We start from the raw sequence: 20,935 nt of genomic DNA, 5'->3' as shown, positions 1-20,935 counted from the left end.
GAGAATCTGTAGACTGAATTAGGTCCTCCTTTACCCTAACCCTAACCCTTGGGATTTCTTCGGAGCACTTGTAATTTCAAAAGTTCAGGAAAACGTATTTTTTTAATGTCTAACTCCACTAAAAATTACGTCTCCTTTATTCACTGCTGTCATTGCCAGCGCCGAGGACAGCGTCAGTAGGACACCCTCAATAAATAATTTTTGGACAAAGCAGGGAAGAAGTGTTCGATAACGGCAAACGCCAGACTTCTAAACCCACCCGTAACACGGTTTCTAAGGATTCTAAATTATTTACTCTCAAGTGACTGTCGCCATTCCCTCACATGTAAAAAGATAAACTTAGGAGAGTCTTATCAGTTAATTACCTTAAGACTAAATTGGGCCCCTCAACCCTGCTGAACTCGGAAAGACAGCGCTCTAAAAACCTCTTATCAAGCCAAGTATGCTCGTACATAAAAGAAAGGACTAATCTTGGTGTTTAACCAGAGCACTCCCGCGAGGGTCTACCTCGGTTTCGTTTGGGCCACGCCGCAGGGCATGCGGGAGCTAAGCTCCCCGACCAGGGGATGGAACCCACACCCCCTGCAATGCAAGCGCGTAGTCTTCACTGGACCGCCAGGGAAGTCCCTACCTCGTTCTAAAATGGCCAGGAAGGGCTGGGCCCGGCGGTGACACCCGGCAGGTTGCTTGGGCCAACGCGTGGGAAGCCAAGACAGGATCCTAACCGCTCAGAACGGAAGTTCCTGAGCCTTCACACGCGCGGGGAAGCAACTCGGAAACGGACCAAGATGGCGGCGCCCACAGAGGGGCTAACGTTTGCTGCGGGGGTCGAAAAGAATTGTAGTGCGGTTGTTCGCTCCCCAGAAGAGACTCCCCAGAAAGTCCGGCAGCTGATAGATGAGGGGATTGCCCCGGAAGAGGGAGGCGCCGAAGCGTGAGTCCGCGAGTCCACCTTGGGTCTGGCGACGGCGGATTGGAAAGGGTTTGGGGGACTCAGGCCAGGGTAGGATACCCTGGGTCTGTAACTCGGGCGATGGGAATGGCTGCGGCTTGGGATCTTGAAGAGACTGGGGTTCCTTCGCTCAGTCGGCTTTAATCTTCTGCTCGGGAGGTACTGGGCGCAATTTTGCCTTAAGACAGGTTTTGGGAGGAAGGAAAAAGACAGGACCGCGAACTGAATATGCGCACCTGATTTCTCTGAGACTTCTTAACCTTTTTAAGTCCTAGACACCTTTGGCAGTCTGGTAAAGTTTATGAACACCTTCTGAGAATTATATTTTTAAATGCATAAAGTAAATTACATAGGATTATAAAGGATACCAATTACGTTGGAATGCAGTTATCAAGAAGTAAAAGAAAAAAAGTGATGCAGTAAAACGCTTCATTATTTAAGAGTTAAATAATATCTAGTAATAGGTCTGTTATCTACCATAATTTTGAAGTAGCGAGAGCATAAATGGTATTTCAAAACATGTGCAACAACCATAATGTGGTGACAAAATACCTGTGATTTCCATTGATGACAAATTTACAGGTACTGCTGATGCTACTGTGGTTTTTTAAATTATCTTCATTCATAATGGAGGAAAATGCTACATTTCAGTTAGAGGATACCAAAGTAAATGTCATTTTTTTCTATCCAAGTTTATGGAAGCTCTGAATTTTTTCCAAGATCCATACCTCCCTGAGGCTGTCACTCTCAGAAAGATTCTTAGAATAAATTACTTTATTTTGAGTTATAATAGTTGGTGTAATCTTACTTTTAATAAAATTACTTTTGTCTTCAGTAGTTCCTCCCTCTACACTTCCCAGGTGCTGTTGAAATGCCTTTCACTGAATATAAAAGAATTGTTTTGCTGGGTTTTTTCTGCTTGAATTTTTTCATGAAATAGCTAAAATTCTTTACTTTGATTTAAATTTTCAAATTAGTTCCTTTGGGGAAGAAGTGCATAGCAAGGATCAATCCAGGTAGAAATATCAAAATTGTCATTTTCTGCTGTTAAAATAGTTAAATTTCTAAGATGGTTCAAATTGGATAATGCACAGAAGCCTTGAGTCTTATTTTGTGTTTACAAAAATTATGCAAAATACTGTTGGAGAGCAATGAGTGAGGTAGCATAGTTTGCCAGTATAGGATTAGTGGAGTATGGTCAAGGTAGAAATTGCTTGAAACTTAGTTATGGCCAAACTGTGGAGATTTGAATGCCAGTTTGAAGAATTTGGATTCTGCTTAGTAAGTATTGTGAAACTATTGACAGTGTTAAACAGAAAAATTACCTGACTGAAATGATATTTAGAAAGGTTAAAATCCAGAGTGGCGGGATTGATGATACAATGTGCAGAGAAGCTAGATAAAAAACGTTTAGGCAAAGTGATGCCTTGAAAGGATAACCAATAGTTCTGCCACTTTATTTTAGGAAGGACACATCTGCCACACTCCAGTCAGTTAATGGATCACCCCAAGCAGAAGAACCTCCATTGGAATCTAGAAGCAAAGAAGCCTTCTTTAGCAGAGTGGAAACCTTTTCTATATCCTTTTTGGTTCGAGTGAGTTGCACTTTCTGCCTGCTTCTGGAATTATTCTTCTAGGAGTAACACCACTTTCTCTGATGTTTTTAATTTTTAGAATTAAACTTGGTAAGAAATTTGGCTGGAGCTCCGTGGGCTCTTCACAGGGATAGTTCACAACATGGCAGCGGGCTTCAGTCAGAGTGAGCAAGCAAGAGAGAGCAAGATAGAAGCTAGGTCTCAACTGACATCACATCACTTTTGCCATTTTCTATTTGCTAGAGTGTTTTTAATTTAAAGCAATTACAGACTTATAGAAAGATTGCACAGGTTACAAAGAACTTCCATGTGAGTACTTGAAAGTAAGTTGCCAAAGTGACACCTCATTACCCCCAAATATTTCCCACAAACAAGGACTTTCTCTTACATAACCACAATGAAACCATCAAAATTGGGAAATTCACATAATAAATTACTGCCATATAACCCTTACATCATAATCATTCCATCAATTGTAGTAATAATGTTCTTTATAGCAAAAGGATCCAGTTGAGAATCCTCAGTTTTTCCTTGAATTTCATGAGCTTGATACTTTTGAAGATCGTAGGCCAGTTATTTTATAGAGTGTATCTCAACTTGCATTTGTCTGATGTTTCATTATGATTAGATTCAGGTTATGTAGGAATATCACAGAAGTAACGCTGTGTTCTCATTGCATCCTGTCAGGTGGCACATGATTTTGATCTGTCCCTTTACCCTCGATCATCATTTTGATCAGTTGATTAAGGGAGTGTCTGTCGGTGTTTTCCATTGTAAAGTAGCTTTTTCCTCCTTTGTAATTAAACCTTTGTGGGGATGTGCTTTGAAACCATGTAAATATTACATTCCTCATCAAACTTTATGTAACTTATTGTAGCAGCATGGACTCATGATTTCCTTTTTTATTCAATGGGTCATAATCCATTACTATTATATATTTTGAGATTCTAGTTGCCCCTGATTTGGTGAGTGGGAGCCCCATGTAGATGCTCTTTACACCCCACTTGGCTACAGCACCCCAAGGTAGGCCCCCCTCTGTATGGACTCCCTCTTTACCCGACTTGGCTTTTTTTTTTTTGGCTTTTGACACCATGCGATGAGCTGTCTCCCCACCTCCTGGCTTAATCCTCTGCCTTGCTCATCACCTGGTGGCTTTAGGACTGAATTGTTCAGGAAGGGGAAAGTATTTTAACCATGCTTCTACTCCTGTTCCTTGGATTAATTCCTGATATTGACAAAGCATTTAAAATCATTTTCTTTTGTTGTTTTTTTGTTCCCATTGGATATAAATTGATTGCCACTTTGATATGATAATTATTTATTTAACTTAAGCTAGTTAAATGATTCTATTACTTTTATTCTACATAATCCAAACTCCTTTAACATTTATATTTAGATTCTGTTTCTAGCCTTCAGTCCTCCTTTTGCTGCTATTAGAATGTTTTCAAGTTCCTATATCCCTTGTAAAAATATAGAACTTTCCTGCATCTTTTATGTTTTATCCTTTTTTTTTTTCCCTGTGCTCTGTAAAACAAGAGTTCTATAGGTAAAATAGAAAAAGCTGAGTGTTGAATATTAAAGATCAATAAATATTTTAGGACATATTTCCCATGCACATACTTACAGATGCTCTTGATGCTCTCAGCTTACTTAAAACACACGTACCACACACACGTTGGTATATAACTATCAAATTTGGGGTAGGGAGGAATAATGAATATTATTAATTTTACTGACTTTATTCTTCAGAAGGCAAAAGTGGATGTGATACAATAGGAGAGCAGAGATGAGTGATAAAATATTTTAGCTTGTTTGACCTTCACCATCCCTTACTGCTTAGGCAAATCCCAGTGCTTTCACTAGTGTTTTCAAATCCCTAGTATTTCATATTAAGCAAAAGCGAATGGCTTTTCTACTGTACCCCACAACCAATAATAAAATAAACATTTAAAAGATATAAAATACATAGGGCTTCCTGTTGCTTTTCCTCTTAATGTGTTTATTCCTATATACATTGAGTTAAAGTTTTCACTTCTGACTTGTTCATTTTAATGTACGTGCATGTTGTTTTTCTTAATGTGAATACTCTTTGAAATGGGCAGGTAAGCCCCCTGAGCTGTCTCCACTGGTCTGTGCAAAATATGGCTGGGTCACAGTTGAATGTGATATGCTGAAGTGCTCCAGCTGTCAAGCTTTTCTCTGTGCCACTTTACAACCAGCTTTTGATTTTGACAGATGTAAGTATAAAGTACAAATTACATTTTTCTCCATATTCAAAAGATATCTATACTAGGTGTTTTTTTGTTTTTTTTTTTTTTTTTTTTTTGCAGTACGTGGGCCTCTCACTGTTATGGCCTCTCCCGTTGCGGAGCACAGGCTCCGGACGCACAGGCTCAGTGGCCATGGCTCACGGGCCCAGCTGCTCCGCGGCATGTGGGATCTTCCCGGACTGGGGCACAAACCCGTGTCCCCTGCATTGGCAGGGGGACTCTTAGCCACTGTGCCACCAGGGAAGCCCTATACTAGTTTTTCTGAAACGACCAGTCACTTGTGTTTGATCAAAGAATGTGTACTTCTGTATATAACAAGGTGAATTTGTGATTGTCTTCACCCTAATTACTAGCTTTAGTCATTACTTTTTTTTTTTTTTTAAAACTCAGCTACTTTAGAGTGAACCTGACTTTGTGTATTCTGGGAAACTAACAGCAGTATGTTTATTTTATAGTTCCAAAATTTATACTTAGGCTAAGAGACACAGGACTTTTATGAAGGCTCACATTTTGGAATGCCTGCCTTATAAGATACATGATATCTCCTTTGTTATTGCTTTCAGAATCTTGATTTAGAACTTGTTTTGTGAAAAATATTAAGATGATTCAGTTGCTAATATTTCATGTCTTTAAATTTTTTCTGAGTTATTTTAATTCTTAGTTGTATCTATACTCTTAAAGGCTTTTGGTCATTGGATTTTGAATCTATACAAGACATTGTTTTTAAGGCATTGTTATCTATTCGGGTTTCAGATAAGGAGCGATGTGCTGAGCTGAAGAAAGCCTTGTGTACTGCCCATGAGAAGTTCTGTTTCTGGCCAGACAGCCCCTCTCCAGGTACTTATTTACAAAATTTCCCATTTACCATCTCTTCTTGGTCAATGCGGGGTTCTTTTGTTTTGTTTTTTTGCTTGTTTGTTTATTTGTTTTTAATTGGGGTATAGTTGCTTTACAGTGTTGTGTTAGTTTCTGCTGTACAGCGAAGTGAATCAGCTATATGTATACATATATCCCCTCTTTTGGATTTCCTTCCCATTTAGGTAACCACAGAGCATTGGGTAGAGTTCCCTGTGCTATACAGCAGGTTCTCATTGGTTATCTATTTTATACATATTAGTGTATATATGTCAATCCCAATCTCCCAGTTCATCGCCACCCCTGGTCATTACGTTTCTCATATTGTCTATTTCTTTGAGAAAATCTAGCCTTTGAAGTTTCTTTTTCTTCCTGTCTATTTGCGCTTTACAAGAGAACTAATACTCATTCACTTATTGTGTTATTTATTAAGTGCATTTGATATGCCAAAGGTTTAATCGTACATACATTATCCCGTTTAATCCTCTCAGGGGCCCTGGGAGGTAGATAACAACCTGATTTTTAGGTGAGGAAACTGAGAATCAGAAATCTTTTTTACTATTTTATTTATTTATTTATTTGTTTGTTTACTTATTGCTGCCTTGGGTCTTAGTTGCTGCATGTGGACTTTCTCTAGTTGTGGCAAGCAGGGGCTACTCTGCGTTGTGGTACGCAGTCTTCTTATTGCGGTGGGTTCTCTTGTTGTGGAGCACGGGTTCTAGGCGCACAGGCTCAGTAGTTGTGGCTCGCAGGTTCTAGAGCACAGGCTCAGTAGCTGTGGCGCACGGGCTTAGTTGCTCTGCGGCACGTGGGATCTTCCCGGACCAGGGCTCAAACCCATGTCCTCTGCATTGACTGGCGGATTCTTAACCACTGTGCCACCAGGGAAGTCCCAAGAATCAGAAGTCTTAAAACCAGCTAGTGAGGAGCCATGACCATGGTTTTATCTGATCTCAGACTCTCTGCTTTTCCCACCAGAGCAAACAGCCCCATGTTCTACCCAGGCTTCCTGGTACACTAATGGCACTAACGGTGGCAGTTAAATATGGTTCAGTTGCTAAAGAAGACTCACGGGACCCCACATTAGAGTGATCACAAATCTACAGTTTTTTACAGTAAAACAGCACAATATATCAGTAGCACTGAAGTAAGGATATCATCACAGCCAAAGACTGCCCCATGGTAAGGGGTCTGGAGAAGCCAGGTGCAGGATCCTCTTGTCCTTCTCATGTAAGGGCTGTGGCAGTACGCACTCTCTCTCGAATCAGAAACCACTGATGTGTGCACAAAATGCTTCAGAACAAGGGAGCCCAAGACGTAGTCTCAAGTGGGATTTGCTTTTATTTTGCTGGTCGTGTTGGCATATTCCTGCTGAGTAACCAGCTTCAACAGCCGAGCCCGCCAGGGGGCTCACCAAGACCAGGGACAAAACTCTTTGGACCCATGTTTACAATGCAGCACTATTAATTCATCTATTTCATGCTTGACAGGAAATCAGCTCCATGTAGGTATGTTTTTTATTTCAGTAGGACAGCTCAGGCTAATTCCAGGGTCACTGATGCCCAGGAATATTCCATGAGTGACCACTAAGAGGAAAAAATAGTTGGAAAGTGACCGTAGAGTGCCATCTACTGATATATGAAGAGGTGATAGAAAAGAAATTATTAAGAAATAAAATTTTTAAAGTGAAAATGACTGTATAACAAGGATTTCCTGCTGTTGGCCTAGCTGTTTCACGGTGTAGTATAACAAAACTCAGTCCTATGCGTATTTGAATCTTCTCTGTCCAGTGCACCCAGGGCAGAGATAGATTCTCTATCTGCTAAGGCCTATGTTGGTGGTTGCGAACTCTTGCTACCATACACTCTACTTTCTTTTTTTTTTTTTGCATTTTAATTTTTTTGTACAATTTTTAAAGGTTACTTTCCATTTATAGTTATTACAAAATATTGGCTGTATTTCCCATGTTGTACAATACACTCTACTTTCTTGGTCCCATTTGTGACTTCAGCTACTTCAGCTACCTACTTGAAGACTTCTGACTTCTATTCAGATCTCTCTTTTGAACTTGACTCATATTTTCAACTACCTTCTAAACATTTCCACTTAAAATCTTACAGGTACCTAGAACTCAAAATATACAAAACTGATTTCTTCATCTTATGCTTAAAACTTTATTCACTTCTTATGTTGTCTCCATCTTGGTAGATGTTACTTACCTCCCCCTCCAGTTATGCTACCCAAAAACCTGAAAGTCACCTTAGATGCCCCTCCTTATCATCACCAGCTGGTCCTATCCATTCTACCTCCTAAATAGATCTCAAATATGACCTTCCAATTATATCATCCCTTGATTTGTTTTTTTTTTTTTTGCGGTACGCGGGCCTCTCACTGATGTGGCCTCTCCCGTTGGGGAGCACAGGCTCTGGACGCACAGGCTCAGCGGCCATGGCTCACAGGCCTAGCCGCTCCGAGGCATGTGGGATCTTCCCGGACTGGGGCACAAACCCGTGTCCCCTGCATCGGCAGGTGGACTCTCAACCACTGCGCCACCAGGGAAGCCCCCTTGATTTGTTTTTTTGACATTCAAGAGACTTTTGTGTGGAGAAAAGAACACCTCAACTATTTATACTTTAATGCTTGCATTTATTAAGCATATCTAATAAAATTGTGAAGGTAATTTTTTTCTAACATTTACCAATAATTACAAACTAAATTAAATCACTGTAAACATTTTAAATTACAATTACTAATTTATTAGGACTGATTATTTTGAGCATATCGTATACTTTAAAGTAGACAAAATATACACATACATTAATTGTAAAACACATATTTAAACTTATGTGAAGACATTTTCATGATGGGATTAATTTCTTCTCTGTTCACTCTTTTCCCTTCATAGGTTTTTAGTGGTACTTTCTTAGGGTTGTAACAATCAGACCAAATCCTGAATTAGAAGATGATCAGATAGGTGTTGGGACCTGGTTTCTTCTCCCAAGTTTTGTTAAACCAAAGCTACTGGTCATCAGGACGTGTTTCCGTTTTATTATTAAACCTCACTTTTTAAAAGTCCACACCTTTCTCATTGATTTCAGTTTTTTATTACCTGACTTTTCTAGTAAAATGATACATCTTTTTAAATTAATGACTTTTTTGACCTATTTGGTTGCTTGCAACAACTTTAAATTTTTTTAATTTATTTGTTTATTTTTGTCTGCGTTTGGTCTCCATTGCTGTGCGCAAGCGTTCTCTAGTTGGGGCAAGCGGGGGCTACTCTTTGTTGTGGTGCGCGGGCTTCTCATCACGGTGTCTTGTCTTGTTGCAGAGCACGGGCTCTAGGCACGTGGGCTTCAGTAGTTGTGGCACGAGGGCTCAGTAGTTGTGGCTCACGGGCTCTAAAGCGCAGGCTCAGTAGTTGTGGCACACGGGCTTAGTTGCTCTGCGGCATGTGGGATCTTCCCAGACCAGGGATCGAACCTGTGTCCCCTGCATTGGGAGGCGGATTCTTAACCACTGCACCACCAGGGAAGTCTCAACTTTAAATAATTTGATAAACTCTTAAGGAATATTTTGTTACCCTTGAATATAGAAAGTGTCTCTTTGTTTTATTTTTAACTTTTTGAGTAATTTCTAAAATTGTGGAGTGTTTCAAGTAGAGAAAAAATTGTAGATAATAATAATATAAGAAACATCTCTGTATCTACCACCCAACCCCACCTAATACTAACATTTTGCTATCCTTGCAAAACCACCCCACCCTGCTTTCTTTCTGTTAATCAGGAAGAATTACAGATACAGCTGTGTAGTCTTCCCCAATCTCATTCCCTGCCTCCCTGTCCTGTAATAACTACTATCCTGAATTTGGTGTCCATGATTTGCTTACATGGTTTCTATGTCTACAACATTTACATGTATCTAGAAGCAATATATATGGCACTATTTATTTGTTTTAAAATTTTCTATGAATGTTATCATTCTATATATATTCTCCAACTTACTTTTGTAAGGGGAGTCAACTTTTTTTTAATTAATCCATGTTGTCACATGTAGCATGTTTGAAGCTTTATAATAAGTAGGGCCATCTAAAATTTTAGTCTTCTAGGAGATGAGGGATAGTGTTTATCTAGTTAACTTTCCATTTGGGAAAACTAGCTTATTCATTTTAGAACCTCCTGTCAAACCATCTTTGTACATGATTGTTGTGTGTGACTGTAACTCGAACACCCTTTTCACCAAGTTATGTGTCATCACAAGTGCTAATCAATCCTTCCTGTACTTGGTACACTTCCTACCTACTCTGATTCTATTTAGCATATTCGCTTTTCCCTTCTCTGCTTACACAGATTTTGAGCTTTTAGATGTATGGATTACTGTTTTTCATAAAATTTGGGAAGTTTTCAGTTAGTATGTCTTCAAATACTCTTTCTGCCCCTTTCCCTGTCCTTCTTCTGTGTCTCCCATTATGCAGATGTTGGTGTGCTTGATAGTGTTCCTTCATTCAAAATTGATGCTCCTTCTCTCCATCCTTATGCCACTCATATCTTAGAGGGATTACTACTTTAAATCACCTTAATGTCTGCTAAGCTTATTTCTTTGCATCCAGACTGACCCCTTAGTCTCTGCTCTAAATTAATACATACTGTCTATAATATCACTTTCACTTCTTCCTTTTAAAAAATCTTCCAGTAGTTTCTCATCACATACATTAATAAAATCATGGTCTGGCTGCTGTCTATACTTTAACCTTCTCTCCGACTAGTCTCCCCACAGGAATACTGTGTTCCAACCCTGTGAGACTATTTAGAATTCCCCACATGTGCTATCCTCTAGGGCTTTACTTTTACACACTGTTGTTGGTCTTTCCAATTCAGCTTAGACCTGACTTCTTCTGAGAAACCTTTCCTGAGACTCTGCTTTTTAAACATAATCACAGGGACTTCCCTGGTGGTCCAGTGCTTAAGACTCCATGCTCCCAATGCAGGGGCACAGGTTTGATCCCTGGTCTGGGAACTAAGATCCCGCATGCTGAACAGTGTGGCCAAAAAATAAACATAATCACAAAAGTACTATCACAGCTCTATCCAAAAAAATCAGTAATTTCTTTTTCTTTTATTGTTTATTTTTCCAGCTTTATTGAAGTACAATTGACAAAATTGTAAGATATTTAAAGTATGCAGGGGGCTTCCCTGGTGGCACAGAGGTTAAGAATCTGCCTGCCAATGCAGGGGACACAGGTTCAAGCCCTGGTCGGGAAAGATCCCACATGCCGCGGAGCAACTAAGCCCGTGCGCCACAACTACTGAAGCCCATGTGCCTAGAGCCTGTGCTCTGCAACAACAGAAGCCACTGCAATAAGCTCGCACGGCACAACGAAGAGTAGCCCCCACTCGCCGCAACTAAAGAAAGCCCACGCGCAGCAGCAAAGACCCAACGCAGCCAAAAATAAATAAATAAATAAATTTATTTTTTTAAAAAGTATGCAATGTGGTGATCTGATATACATATACACTGTGAAAGGATTTCCCTGCCCCCATCAAGTAAATTAATTCTTTTTTGAAAATTGCATTATGGGGTTTCTAGGAACCAAAGTGTAGTATTAGAGTGAGATGATAAGGATTTTAAATATTAGGGCATTTGATTCTGGGACCCAAGAAACTGTAATCATTTTAAGACCCAAAGTACTAGAAGTTTAGCTCTATCAGATGATATTAAAAACCATACTGTAATCATTTTGTTGTTGAGAAATAAAAATCAGTACTCTGATAACTGATCTTTTAGCATCAGAAAATTAATATTATTTAATAATAGCAAATATCTATTGGGTGCTTCCGTGGTGGCACAGTGGTTGAGAGTCTGCCTGCCAATGCAGGGGACACGGGTTTGAGCCCTGGTCTGGGAGGATCCCACATGCCACAGAGCAACTAGGCCTGTGAGCCACAACTACTGAGCCTGCGCATCTGGAGCTTGTGCTCCACAACAAGAGAGGCTGTGACAGTGAGAGGCCCCACGCACCACGATGAAGAGTGGCCCCCGTTCGCCGCAACTAGAGAAAGCCCTCACACAGAAACGAAGACCCAACACAGCCAAAAATAATGAATAAATTTAAATATATATATATCTATTGGTAGGAGTAATGAGAAATCTGTAAATTTTGTGAGATATTGTCTCTGCCCTTAAGGAAAATAAAACATTACTGAGATTAAACCTGAAAACAATACCTAAAACAATCCTAAAAAACAAGTGATAAATAATGATAATAATGATGAAGTAACTGTGATACATAGCACTTACTGTACACTGGGAACTATTTTTAGCACTTCAGTTACATTATTTTAATTGATTATCACAAGTCTAGGTGTTATTGTTAATTTCTTAATATCATCGAATATCATCAATTTACATTTCCCCTGTTGTTCTATACATGCTTTTTATTTTTTATAATTTGTACCAATATAATCTCCCAGTTTACTTTTTCCACAGATCGATTTGGGATGTTGCCATTGGATGAACCTGCGGTTCTTGTTAGTGAATTCCTAGATCGTTTTCACAGCCTTTGTCACTTGGACTTCCAGCTTCCTTCCCTGAGGCCAGAGGACCTAAAAACTATGGTGAGTTTTTCTTGGCTAGCATACAGTGGCCTTCAGTTGTCGCCAACATGAATCATTTCTTTTAATGACAAGAGGCTACAGATAGCTAAGAAGAGAACTACTTGTTTGTCTCTTAACTGACCTTTTTCAATCTCTACCGTAAAGAGGATTTGAGGGTTTAAATAAGTGAGTTCCATTTAAACTTTTAGATGGGATTCCTTAAGTGGCGTAAATTCAATTTTATCTCAATTTGTTACTTAAACATTTAACAGAAGATACTGAAATGTGGCTTCATATGGTTTATCGCATACTATTTTCCAAAAGAGAGTGCTGGAGAAGTTATAAACTCCCTTTTCCCTTGTACATAGAAATTTTGAAATGCTCTGTCCTATCTGCACTTTGAAACTGAATATTTACTGTCCCATTTCATCATCCTGTGGGTATTCTGTCAAGACAAACTTTACTGTAGGAAATAGAAGCTATTATTTTGCTTCTTCAAGTTGAGAAGCTATTATGGATTTTAGCACCAAACTGTTAGCCTCTGATGCCTATTATAAATGTCCTCCTGTCTCTAGTCAATGGAAGTGTTTTCACCCTGTCATAATGCTTTCTTATTCTTAGAACAAAAGTAAAGACTGTGGCAAGGTCTTTTGTGGTGTCAAAAGTAAATTCATTGCCAGGCCAAGAAATTAGTAGTAGTCTGTTGTGATTATTTGGGTTTGAAGTTTACAGGTTTCAGGGAAAATATGCAATTGGTAATTTGAAAACAAGTTAGTACTAAGAGAAGATGTGGTAGTTCCAGGAACACTGCTCCCTTTCTCAATCAGCAGATCCAGGGCAGTTCAGGAAGCTTCTGTGTGATACCTTAGCCTGTGCTGGAAGTAAGTCTTCTCCAGTGAAGAGAATTGTTTTCGTGTTTGTCATTTATTTCATGATTTTTGCCTTGTACCACCTAGGTACATCATTATCTATGACTTTTCATGGTGGTTGAAACTTTAAGTCTTTTCTCTTGATTCCTTTGTAGTGCTTGACAGAAGACAAGATCAGTCTTCTCCTGAACCTGGTTGAAGATGAACTCGATCACGGAACTGATGAGAGAAAAACTGCAACCAAACTAGGTTCAGACATCATCCAAATCCATGTCACTGCCTGTATTCTTTCCGTGTGTGGCTGGGCGTGTAGGTTAGTGAATTTGCCTGGGGACATAAACTGTGACAACATTATATACCCACACACAGCAGTTACTCCTAGCATTTGGAGATCACATGGTGTTTCCTGTGAGAAAAACAGTGACAAAGAAAAACTAAGGGGGTGGAGGAGGGATAGAAAGAATGAGTAACAAAACCAGAATTAGAACTCAGGAATTCTTGAACACGCCTGAACTTTGTTTCTTTTACTATCACTTCCCAGCTGGGAATTCGTGTTCCTATAAACAGTGAAGCTCCTTTCTAGTTTTAGAAAGGAAAAATCAGTTTAATTGATAAGAAGTACGGAAGGAAGCACCAGCTGGAATCCTCTAGGCCCCAAGTTGGTGTCTGCATTCCAGCTGCTCAGTTCAGCAGACTCCCTCTGAGACAGAAGACTGTCAGACCAATTTTGATTTACTTTAAATATGCTTTCTTTGGTAGATTAAGCAATACTTTTCATTTACACAGACAAACTTTAAAAGGGACATGAGAAATTTATAAAACTTACCTTTAAAATAGGCTTGCCATAGAGAGCATGCTAAGGCCCCTAGATCTTTCTGTAGGAAATACGTGAGAGATGATGAAGCTGGGTCCTAGGATCGGAGGGCGGGGCCCTGAGAGGAGGTGGTTCCCAGTCCCCTGGCCTGTTTCAGAGATTTGTTTGATGAGATGAAGCATACTCACAGATCATTATGCTTAGTCCCTTGAAAATGTTATCCTCTGAGAAAACGCACTTTTTTTTCTATTCCTACCTAGTTCTTCGCTGGAACCCATGCAGCTCTCTCTGATAACATGTTCACAGTGTATGAGGAAGGTGGGACTCTGGGGCTTCCAGCAGATCGAGTCATCCATGAGCGACCTGGATGCCTCCTTTGGTCTGACCAGCTCCCCCATCCCAGGCTCTGAGTGCCGGCCGGAGCGCTTCTCTCTGGTGCCTGAGTCTCCTCGGAGGATGATGACTCGGAGCCAGGATGCCACGTTTTCCCCAGGCTCAGAGCAGGTATAGACTTACTTGGCTTGTTTGGGGTGGACTTTTAATTTATTTTTTCAAATTTTATTCTGTTTTTTAAAAAATATTTATTTATTTGGCTGTGCTGGGTCTTAGTTGCAGCACATGGGATCTTCGTTGAAGTGTGTGGGATCTTTTAGTTGCGGCATGTGGGCTCTTAGTTGCAGCATGTGGGATCTAATTCCCTAACCAGGGAGCAAACCCGGGCCCCCTGCATTGGGAGCGTGGAGTCTTAACCACTACCACTGGACCACCAGGGAAGTCCTAGGGTGGACTTTTTTTTTTTGCAGCACACGGGCCTTTCACTGTTGTGGCCTCTCCCGTTGCGGAGCACAGGCTCCGGACGCGCAGGCTCAGCGGCCATGGCTCACGGGCCAAACCACTCCACGGCATGTGGGATCTTCCCGAACCGGGTCACGAGCCCATGTCCCCTGCATCGGCAGGTGGACTTTCAACCACTGCGCCACTAGGGAAGCGCTCAGGGTGGACTTTTTAAAAACAGCATTCTTACCAGAAGTGTTGTTGGCAGAAAAGTTGGAAATTAACTTAGGTTGTATAATTAACGTAGGTTGAACTTCACTTATAACCGCATTGACAAGAATATTACAGAGTGGTTTTATCACCAGTTGCAATGGAGATGCTAAATTCATTATTTTGTATAGAAATCTAATATTCTTTGAAGAGTTTAGTTATGTAAACAGTTCAGAAACTAAATTCTTATAGTTTTAAAAATATTAGCTTTCACATGCTTCTAGAAATATTTCTCCTGACCGTGGTCATTAATGTCATTAGGGTACTTCCATCATCTCCCCTTTCCTTCAGGCTGAAAGGAGCCCAGGTCCCATTGTCTCTAGAACTCGAAGCTTGGACTCTTCCAGTCCTGTTGACCGTCCTGAGCCAGAGGCCGCTAGCCCCACCACCAGAACCCGCCCAGTGACACGAAGCATGGGAACAGGAGACACCACTGGCCTAGAAGTGCCATCTAGTCCTCTTCGGAGAGCCAAACGGGCTCGCCTCTGCTCTTCCAGCAGCTCGGTGAGTCTGCATGTGTGGAGGTCCCTGAGCACAGCAGCACCCAAGCCCTCACCATGCAGCACAGAGAAGCAGGCATGAGCTGAGACTGGTCCTGTGGCTATAAGGAGGCCATGAGAATAAGTTTAAAGATGGGACAGTTGGGTGACCAGAGGGAAAAAAAATTTAAGGGTTTTGCCATTTGTTTCTTTGGGACATCTTCTGGCAATGTAATAAATTTGTCTTGCCCAAGGGACAGTAGTGAGAAAAGAGGATAGACCTGATAAGGGATGGTTTAACACAAAGGGAGTAAAAGAATTTTAAAAGTGAGAGGGAAATACATAGGCGAAGTTTAAAGGAGAACGTAAGACTAGAAACGTGGGCATTGTGAGATTCTAGAGTTGACAATTTATAGCAATGCCTCCCTGAACTTACATAGTATCTGCCCTTTATTAACACGGATTCCTCTTCCTCCTCTCTCAGGACACATCTTCCCGAAGCTTCTTTGATCCCACTTCTCAGCATAGAGACTGGTGTCCTTGGGTGAATATCACATTTGGAAAAGAAACCAGGGAGAATGGTGGAACTGAGGTAGATGCCAGCACCCCGGCAGAGCCAGGCTGGAAGGCAGTGCTGAACATCCTCTTGGCCCACAAAGAGGCTAACCAGCCAACTGAAACCGACTCCATGGTGAGATAAGCCATTGCCCTGACCATGTGCAGCACTTCCTGTTTATGGGATGAGGAGAGGAGGCTGGTCCTATAATTAGCACCCTGCCTGCCCACAGCTTTCATAAGTCAAGGTAGACACAGTCTGGGTTCATCCTAGAGAACAGGCATGGGACTGGTTCATTCTTTCTGCAGTTTAGCATATGGCATTCCACCGAATTCTGATAAACTCTTTGTCTTCTCCACTCAAATGACTCGAAGTAGAAAAGGAATACAGAAACAGAAAGAGATAACAGGCTGCTGCTAGTGTTGCAGAGCAGCTGCTTTTTCCATCTGAGTTACTGTCACTTGCACTTGGAGCCTGGCCAGTTAACTTAGCTGTCAGGATGGAGCACTGTGCTCCGCCACCACGACCTTGATTTCATTCCTTATGGTGGGCACATTACTTTGCTGTGTTCCGCGGCCCCCTGTGCACTGACCCTCAGCTGCCATCACAGCAGTGACTGCTGCTGGTGACACTTGTGGGTAAATGCAAACCCGTCATGACAGCTGAGAAAACAACTCAAGTGTTTGCTCTGTGCAAAGCACGGAAGTGAGAGGAGGGTGGGCATTAAGGAATCACAAAAACTGCATTCTGGACTTCCCTGGTGGCGCAGTGGTTATGAAGCTGCCTGCCAACGCAGGGGACATGGGTTTGAGCCCTGGTCCGGGAAGATCCCACATGCCACGGAGCAACTAAGCCCGCGCGCCACAACCTACTGAGCCTGCACTCTAGAACCCGCAAGTCACAACTACTGAAGACCGCGCGTCTAGAGCCCATGCTCCGCAACAAAGAGTAGCCCCCACTCACCACAACTAGAGGAAGCCTGCGCATGGCAATAAAGACCCAGTGCAGCCAAATAAATAAATAAATAAAATTTAAAAAAAACAAAACAAAAAACTGCATTCTCTTTCCTTTACTGGCTCATTCCCAAATTTGCCATGTAACTTGCTTAGTGTAAATATAATAATTTCTGACCTCTGTTCCCTCCAAGGACAAAGTAAAATAATACTTGCCAGCAAATGTTTATCAGAAGCATTCCCAGATTCATGGTTTTGTAGGGTCACAGAATTCCACTGGAGGGAGCTATAGTGATGCTAGACGCCCAAGAATGTGCATTCAGGGGCTTCCCTGGTGGCTCAGTGGTTAAGAATCTGCCTGCCAATGCAGGGGACACGGGTTCAAGCCCTGGTCTGGGAAGATCCCACATGCCGCAGAGCAACTAAGGCCGTGCGCCACAACTACTGAGCCTGCGGTCTAGAGCCTGCAAGCCACAACTACTGAAGCCCGCATGCCTAGAGCCCGTGCGCTGCAACAAGAGAAGCCCGCCATGAGAAGCCCGCACACCGTAACGAAGAGTAGCCCCCACTCGCCACAACTAGAGAAAGCCCACATGCAGCAACGAAGACCCATTGCAGCCAAAGATAAATTAATTAATTAACTTAATTTAATTTAATTTTTTTTTTTTTTTTTGGCCGTACTGCGTGGCATGCAGGACCTTTGAAGGTCCGTTTTAACAACTTGTCTTTTAAGAGTCCCCACAGCTGCTATGACTGGGAAGTACAAAACTTAGAAGCTCTGCAGTAAAGGATCTTGAAGTTAGAAAAAAGTTTGTACTATTTTTCAACTTAAAACTCTCAGCTGTGTCACTGTATTAACTAAATCGCCCTCAGTCACAAGAGTTCAAACTTCCCTCCTGGAACTCATTTTATTGAGACATTCAGCCGCAAAGAGTATAAGAAAACAGTGAAAATGTCATCTTCTGTCAGGAATTGGAGTGAACTTTATGGATTATCTTGCTAGATATGTTTGTGCTCTCACTGAGACCCTGTGCTTTTCACTATGACTCTCAAAGGCAGAGAGAACCACATGTTCTGCTTCACTGAGAACTTTTATCTTTTAGTGAACTGTTTTGTCTCCCTGTAACACCATTTCTCAGAATCTCAGGTCACTTCACAGACGAGATCAAGTGGCAGTGAGATTCTTCCTATTATTAGCTCTGCTGGCTAAATCATGAGTCTGAGAAGGCCAAGGTCATAGTTTAAACTCTTAAGGGTCATTTAACTTTGTTTCATTCCTTGGCCTTAGATTATACTATTAGCACCAGCTAGGCATCTTGTAAATATGAATCCTTGTTCACAAGAGATGATGAATAGGGCCAATTCAGCATCACAGACGCGAAATCAGTGCAAAATGAGTGCTGCACTGATGCTGGGTCACAAGTGTCATCCTCACATTCAAAGATTAGGGCACATACGGGTGCTTGGAGGAGGACATAAGCCTTATTTTAGAGGCTCCAGAGTATGTTAGCAGTAATCTAACAGTAGACTCAAGCTTCTTAATTTTTAGTCTGGCTTTAGGTGTATATTATATGTAGCACAATATAAGATTAACTGGTTTTACTCACTCCTAGACATATGTAGATCATTGTGGGAGAAATTTACAGACCACACCTTAAAGCTATTACCCATCCTTTGTCTCTATAAAAGAATTTAATCTCTAATAATGAGCTTTTCTATTTATAGAGTCTCTCTGAGAAATCAAGGAAGGTGTTCCGAATATTCCGGCAGTGGGAATCTTTATCCTCATCCTGAAGATATTCCAGCCCTTCCTGCAGAGAAGTGGAATGAGTGGCTTTGAAAAATGAAGCCTGAATTCCCTTTTGAGCAGCTGATGCTAAGTTTTTCTCCATTCTGGTTTAATCATAAGGAACCCCTGCCCTTGCAAAGGCATGCATGTCATCATCTGCATCTGACTGAGGGGAAAACCTGTTTGCAGCACAGGGATGTGGGCTGGGAGAGGTAGGGCGACCCTGGCTCTGTTCAAGGAGTGCATGGTTCCAAAACTCAACTGAGGACCCAGGACTTGAGCATTTTTAGTGTCTTTAGTGGGGGCAGTGTTTTGAGGACTCTTATATCCCAGGAATACATCAGTATGTGTTAATAAAATATTTGTTAAGATTCTCACAGCTGGAGAACTGTTTTCCTCCTTGTCTAACGGGCTGACATAAAGGAAGCTGAGACTGAGAAAACTACAGTGGAGCAGTAAACAAAGGCAAAATTTCAGTTTTCAGATTGGCTGCAAAGCCTGGAATTTATCTGTGATTCTAGTCAAAGAAGTATTCCTAAACCAGAGGCAAGAAGTGGTTCATTATATCACCAGGAGATCTCCTGATGCGTTATAGTGAATGGTAAGCTGATAATTTTCTCTCTTCATTTTGATAATAACAGAATAAGAGACTATAACAAAGGGAGGAAGGCTCTTCAGAAGAGATCCCTCTCCATGTGCCTTCTAATGCAAGGCTCCCCTGAGTGGGGCTCCCCAAGGCTCTTTCACTGCTTCTGGAGAGCATTGGTGTCCATGGTGGAGAAGCTGACCCTGACCTGCCCCAACTGAATAGACTACCCATTGAGAAAGTGAGCATGAAGGAAACTAGCTATTCTCCAGAATGTTGTACTTTCTTTTAGTGACTGTGGTTGGTTGGTTTTATAACTTCTTTTATACTGAAGTATTTTAAAGAACATATGTAATATAATATTCCACCCATGCTAAACTTTAGGTTATATCTCTAAAAAACAGAACATTTTTTCTATGTACTACAGCCAACAAAAATTAATAATCCCTTAATATCATCTAATACCCAGTCCATATACAAAATTCCCAATTGTTCCAAAAATATCCTTTACTTTTTTTTTTTTTTTTTGTGGTACGCGGGCCTCTCACTGTTGTGGCCTCTCCCGTTGCGGAGCGCAGGCTCCGGACACGCAGGCTCAGCGGCCATCGCTCATGGGCCCAGCCGCTCCGTGGCATGTGGGATCTTCCCAAACCGGCGCACGAACCTGTGTCCCCTGCGTCGGCAGGTGGACTCTCAACCACTGCGCCACCAGGGAAGCCCCTGTCTTTTACATTTGATATGTGCAAACCAGGATCCAATTGAAGATCATGGGTTGCATAAATCTCTTTAGTCTAAAGGACAGTCCCTTTTTCTCATATATGTCAGATTTTAAATTTGTCGTTTTTCAATCCTGACTTTTTAAAAGGGTAAATAGTGTTGATATCTTTCCTAAATCAAGCCTCCATCTGTGGATAAGCCTGTTAGAGGCTGCTTCCAAGTTATTTTTCTAGGGGTGCTCCTTTGCCTTTGGCACTAATGAAAGGCTTGACTGTTCATTCTCCAGTCTCCACGGTCCCCTTAGAGGCTGGTTAATGGGCAGCTCTCTAATGTTACAGGAATGAGACTTCTGGCCCACGGTGGGAAGCCATTTGCTGACAAGTGACTATGTAGAAGTCTGCTCACTAGAAGCTCATAGCCTCTAGATCACGATTTCTTAAGGAGTAGTGTAGAATCATTAACACAAGGTATTCAAATGGACTACAAGCCTAAGTTTCAGTTTATAATAATGTGGGGTTGTTTCTTTTGTCTTTCCATTACAATTTTTGATTTTGACCTCCCTCCAAAAGATGTTTTTACTTTTCTTTAAAATAAGCAAAGTTCCACACTTTTTTTGGTTTTGTGTTTTTTCAATCATAAATGGAAGCAGATTGGGATAGACTTGATGTGACTCAAGAAACATTAAGTTTCTTCCATGTGTGTGGCACTGTCCAAGCCCTTACATAATGCAAAGGTGAGTGACCACCTGGTTTTCACCCTCAAGAAGTATATAGTCCAGGGATTTCCCTGGTGGCGCAGTGGTTAAGAATCCACCTGCCAACGCAGGGGACATGGGTTCGACCCCTGGTCTGGGAAGATCCCACATG

The 20,935-nt window shown here is 41.4% G+C and overlaps 1 protein-coding gene across 1 annotated transcript; it reads left to right on the top strand.

Moving 5' to 3' along the window:
• Nucleotides 1-536: 536 nt before the first annotated feature.
• On the top strand, nucleotides 537-19,138 carry ZC3HC1 (zinc finger C3HC-type containing 1). Its single transcript, XM_065883788.1, has 10 exons — nucleotides 537-934; nucleotides 2,418-2,529; nucleotides 4,634-4,784; nucleotides 5,571-5,654; nucleotides 12,156-12,283; nucleotides 13,287-13,444; nucleotides 14,206-14,449; nucleotides 15,281-15,493; nucleotides 15,953-16,159; nucleotides 18,703-19,138. Exons 1-10 carry the CDS (start codon nucleotides 789-791, stop codon nucleotides 18,769-18,771), a joined length of 1,512 nt encoding a protein of 503 aa, XP_065739860.1. The 5' UTR covers nucleotides 537-788; the 3' UTR covers nucleotides 18,772-19,138.
• The last annotated feature ends 1,797 nt before the right edge of the window (nucleotides 19,139-20,935 follow it).

This window comes from Phocoena phocoena, chromosome 9 (genome assembly GCF_963924675.1).
Source record: "Phocoena phocoena chromosome 9, mPhoPho1.1, whole genome shotgun sequence".
Taxonomy (NCBI): Eukaryota; Metazoa; Chordata; class Mammalia; order Artiodactyla; family Phocoenidae; genus Phocoena; species Phocoena phocoena.
This window is presented reverse-complemented; position numbering and strand designations above follow the sequence as displayed.

Bases quoted from the DNA above. Each gene is read 5' to 3' on its own strand.
- ZC3HC1 (XM_065883788.1), top strand. From the start codon at position 789: ATGGCGGCGCCCACAGAGGGGCTAACGTTTGCTGCGGGGGTCGAAAAG. The intron at 5,655-12,155 runs GTACTTATTTAC...CTTTTTCCACAG, and splicing joins GCCAGACAGCCCCTCTCCAG to ATCGATTTGGGATGTTGCCA. The intron at 16,160-18,702 runs GTGAGATAAGCC...TTCTATTTATAG, and splicing joins CAACTGAAACCGACTCCATG to AGTCTCTCTGAGAAATCAAG.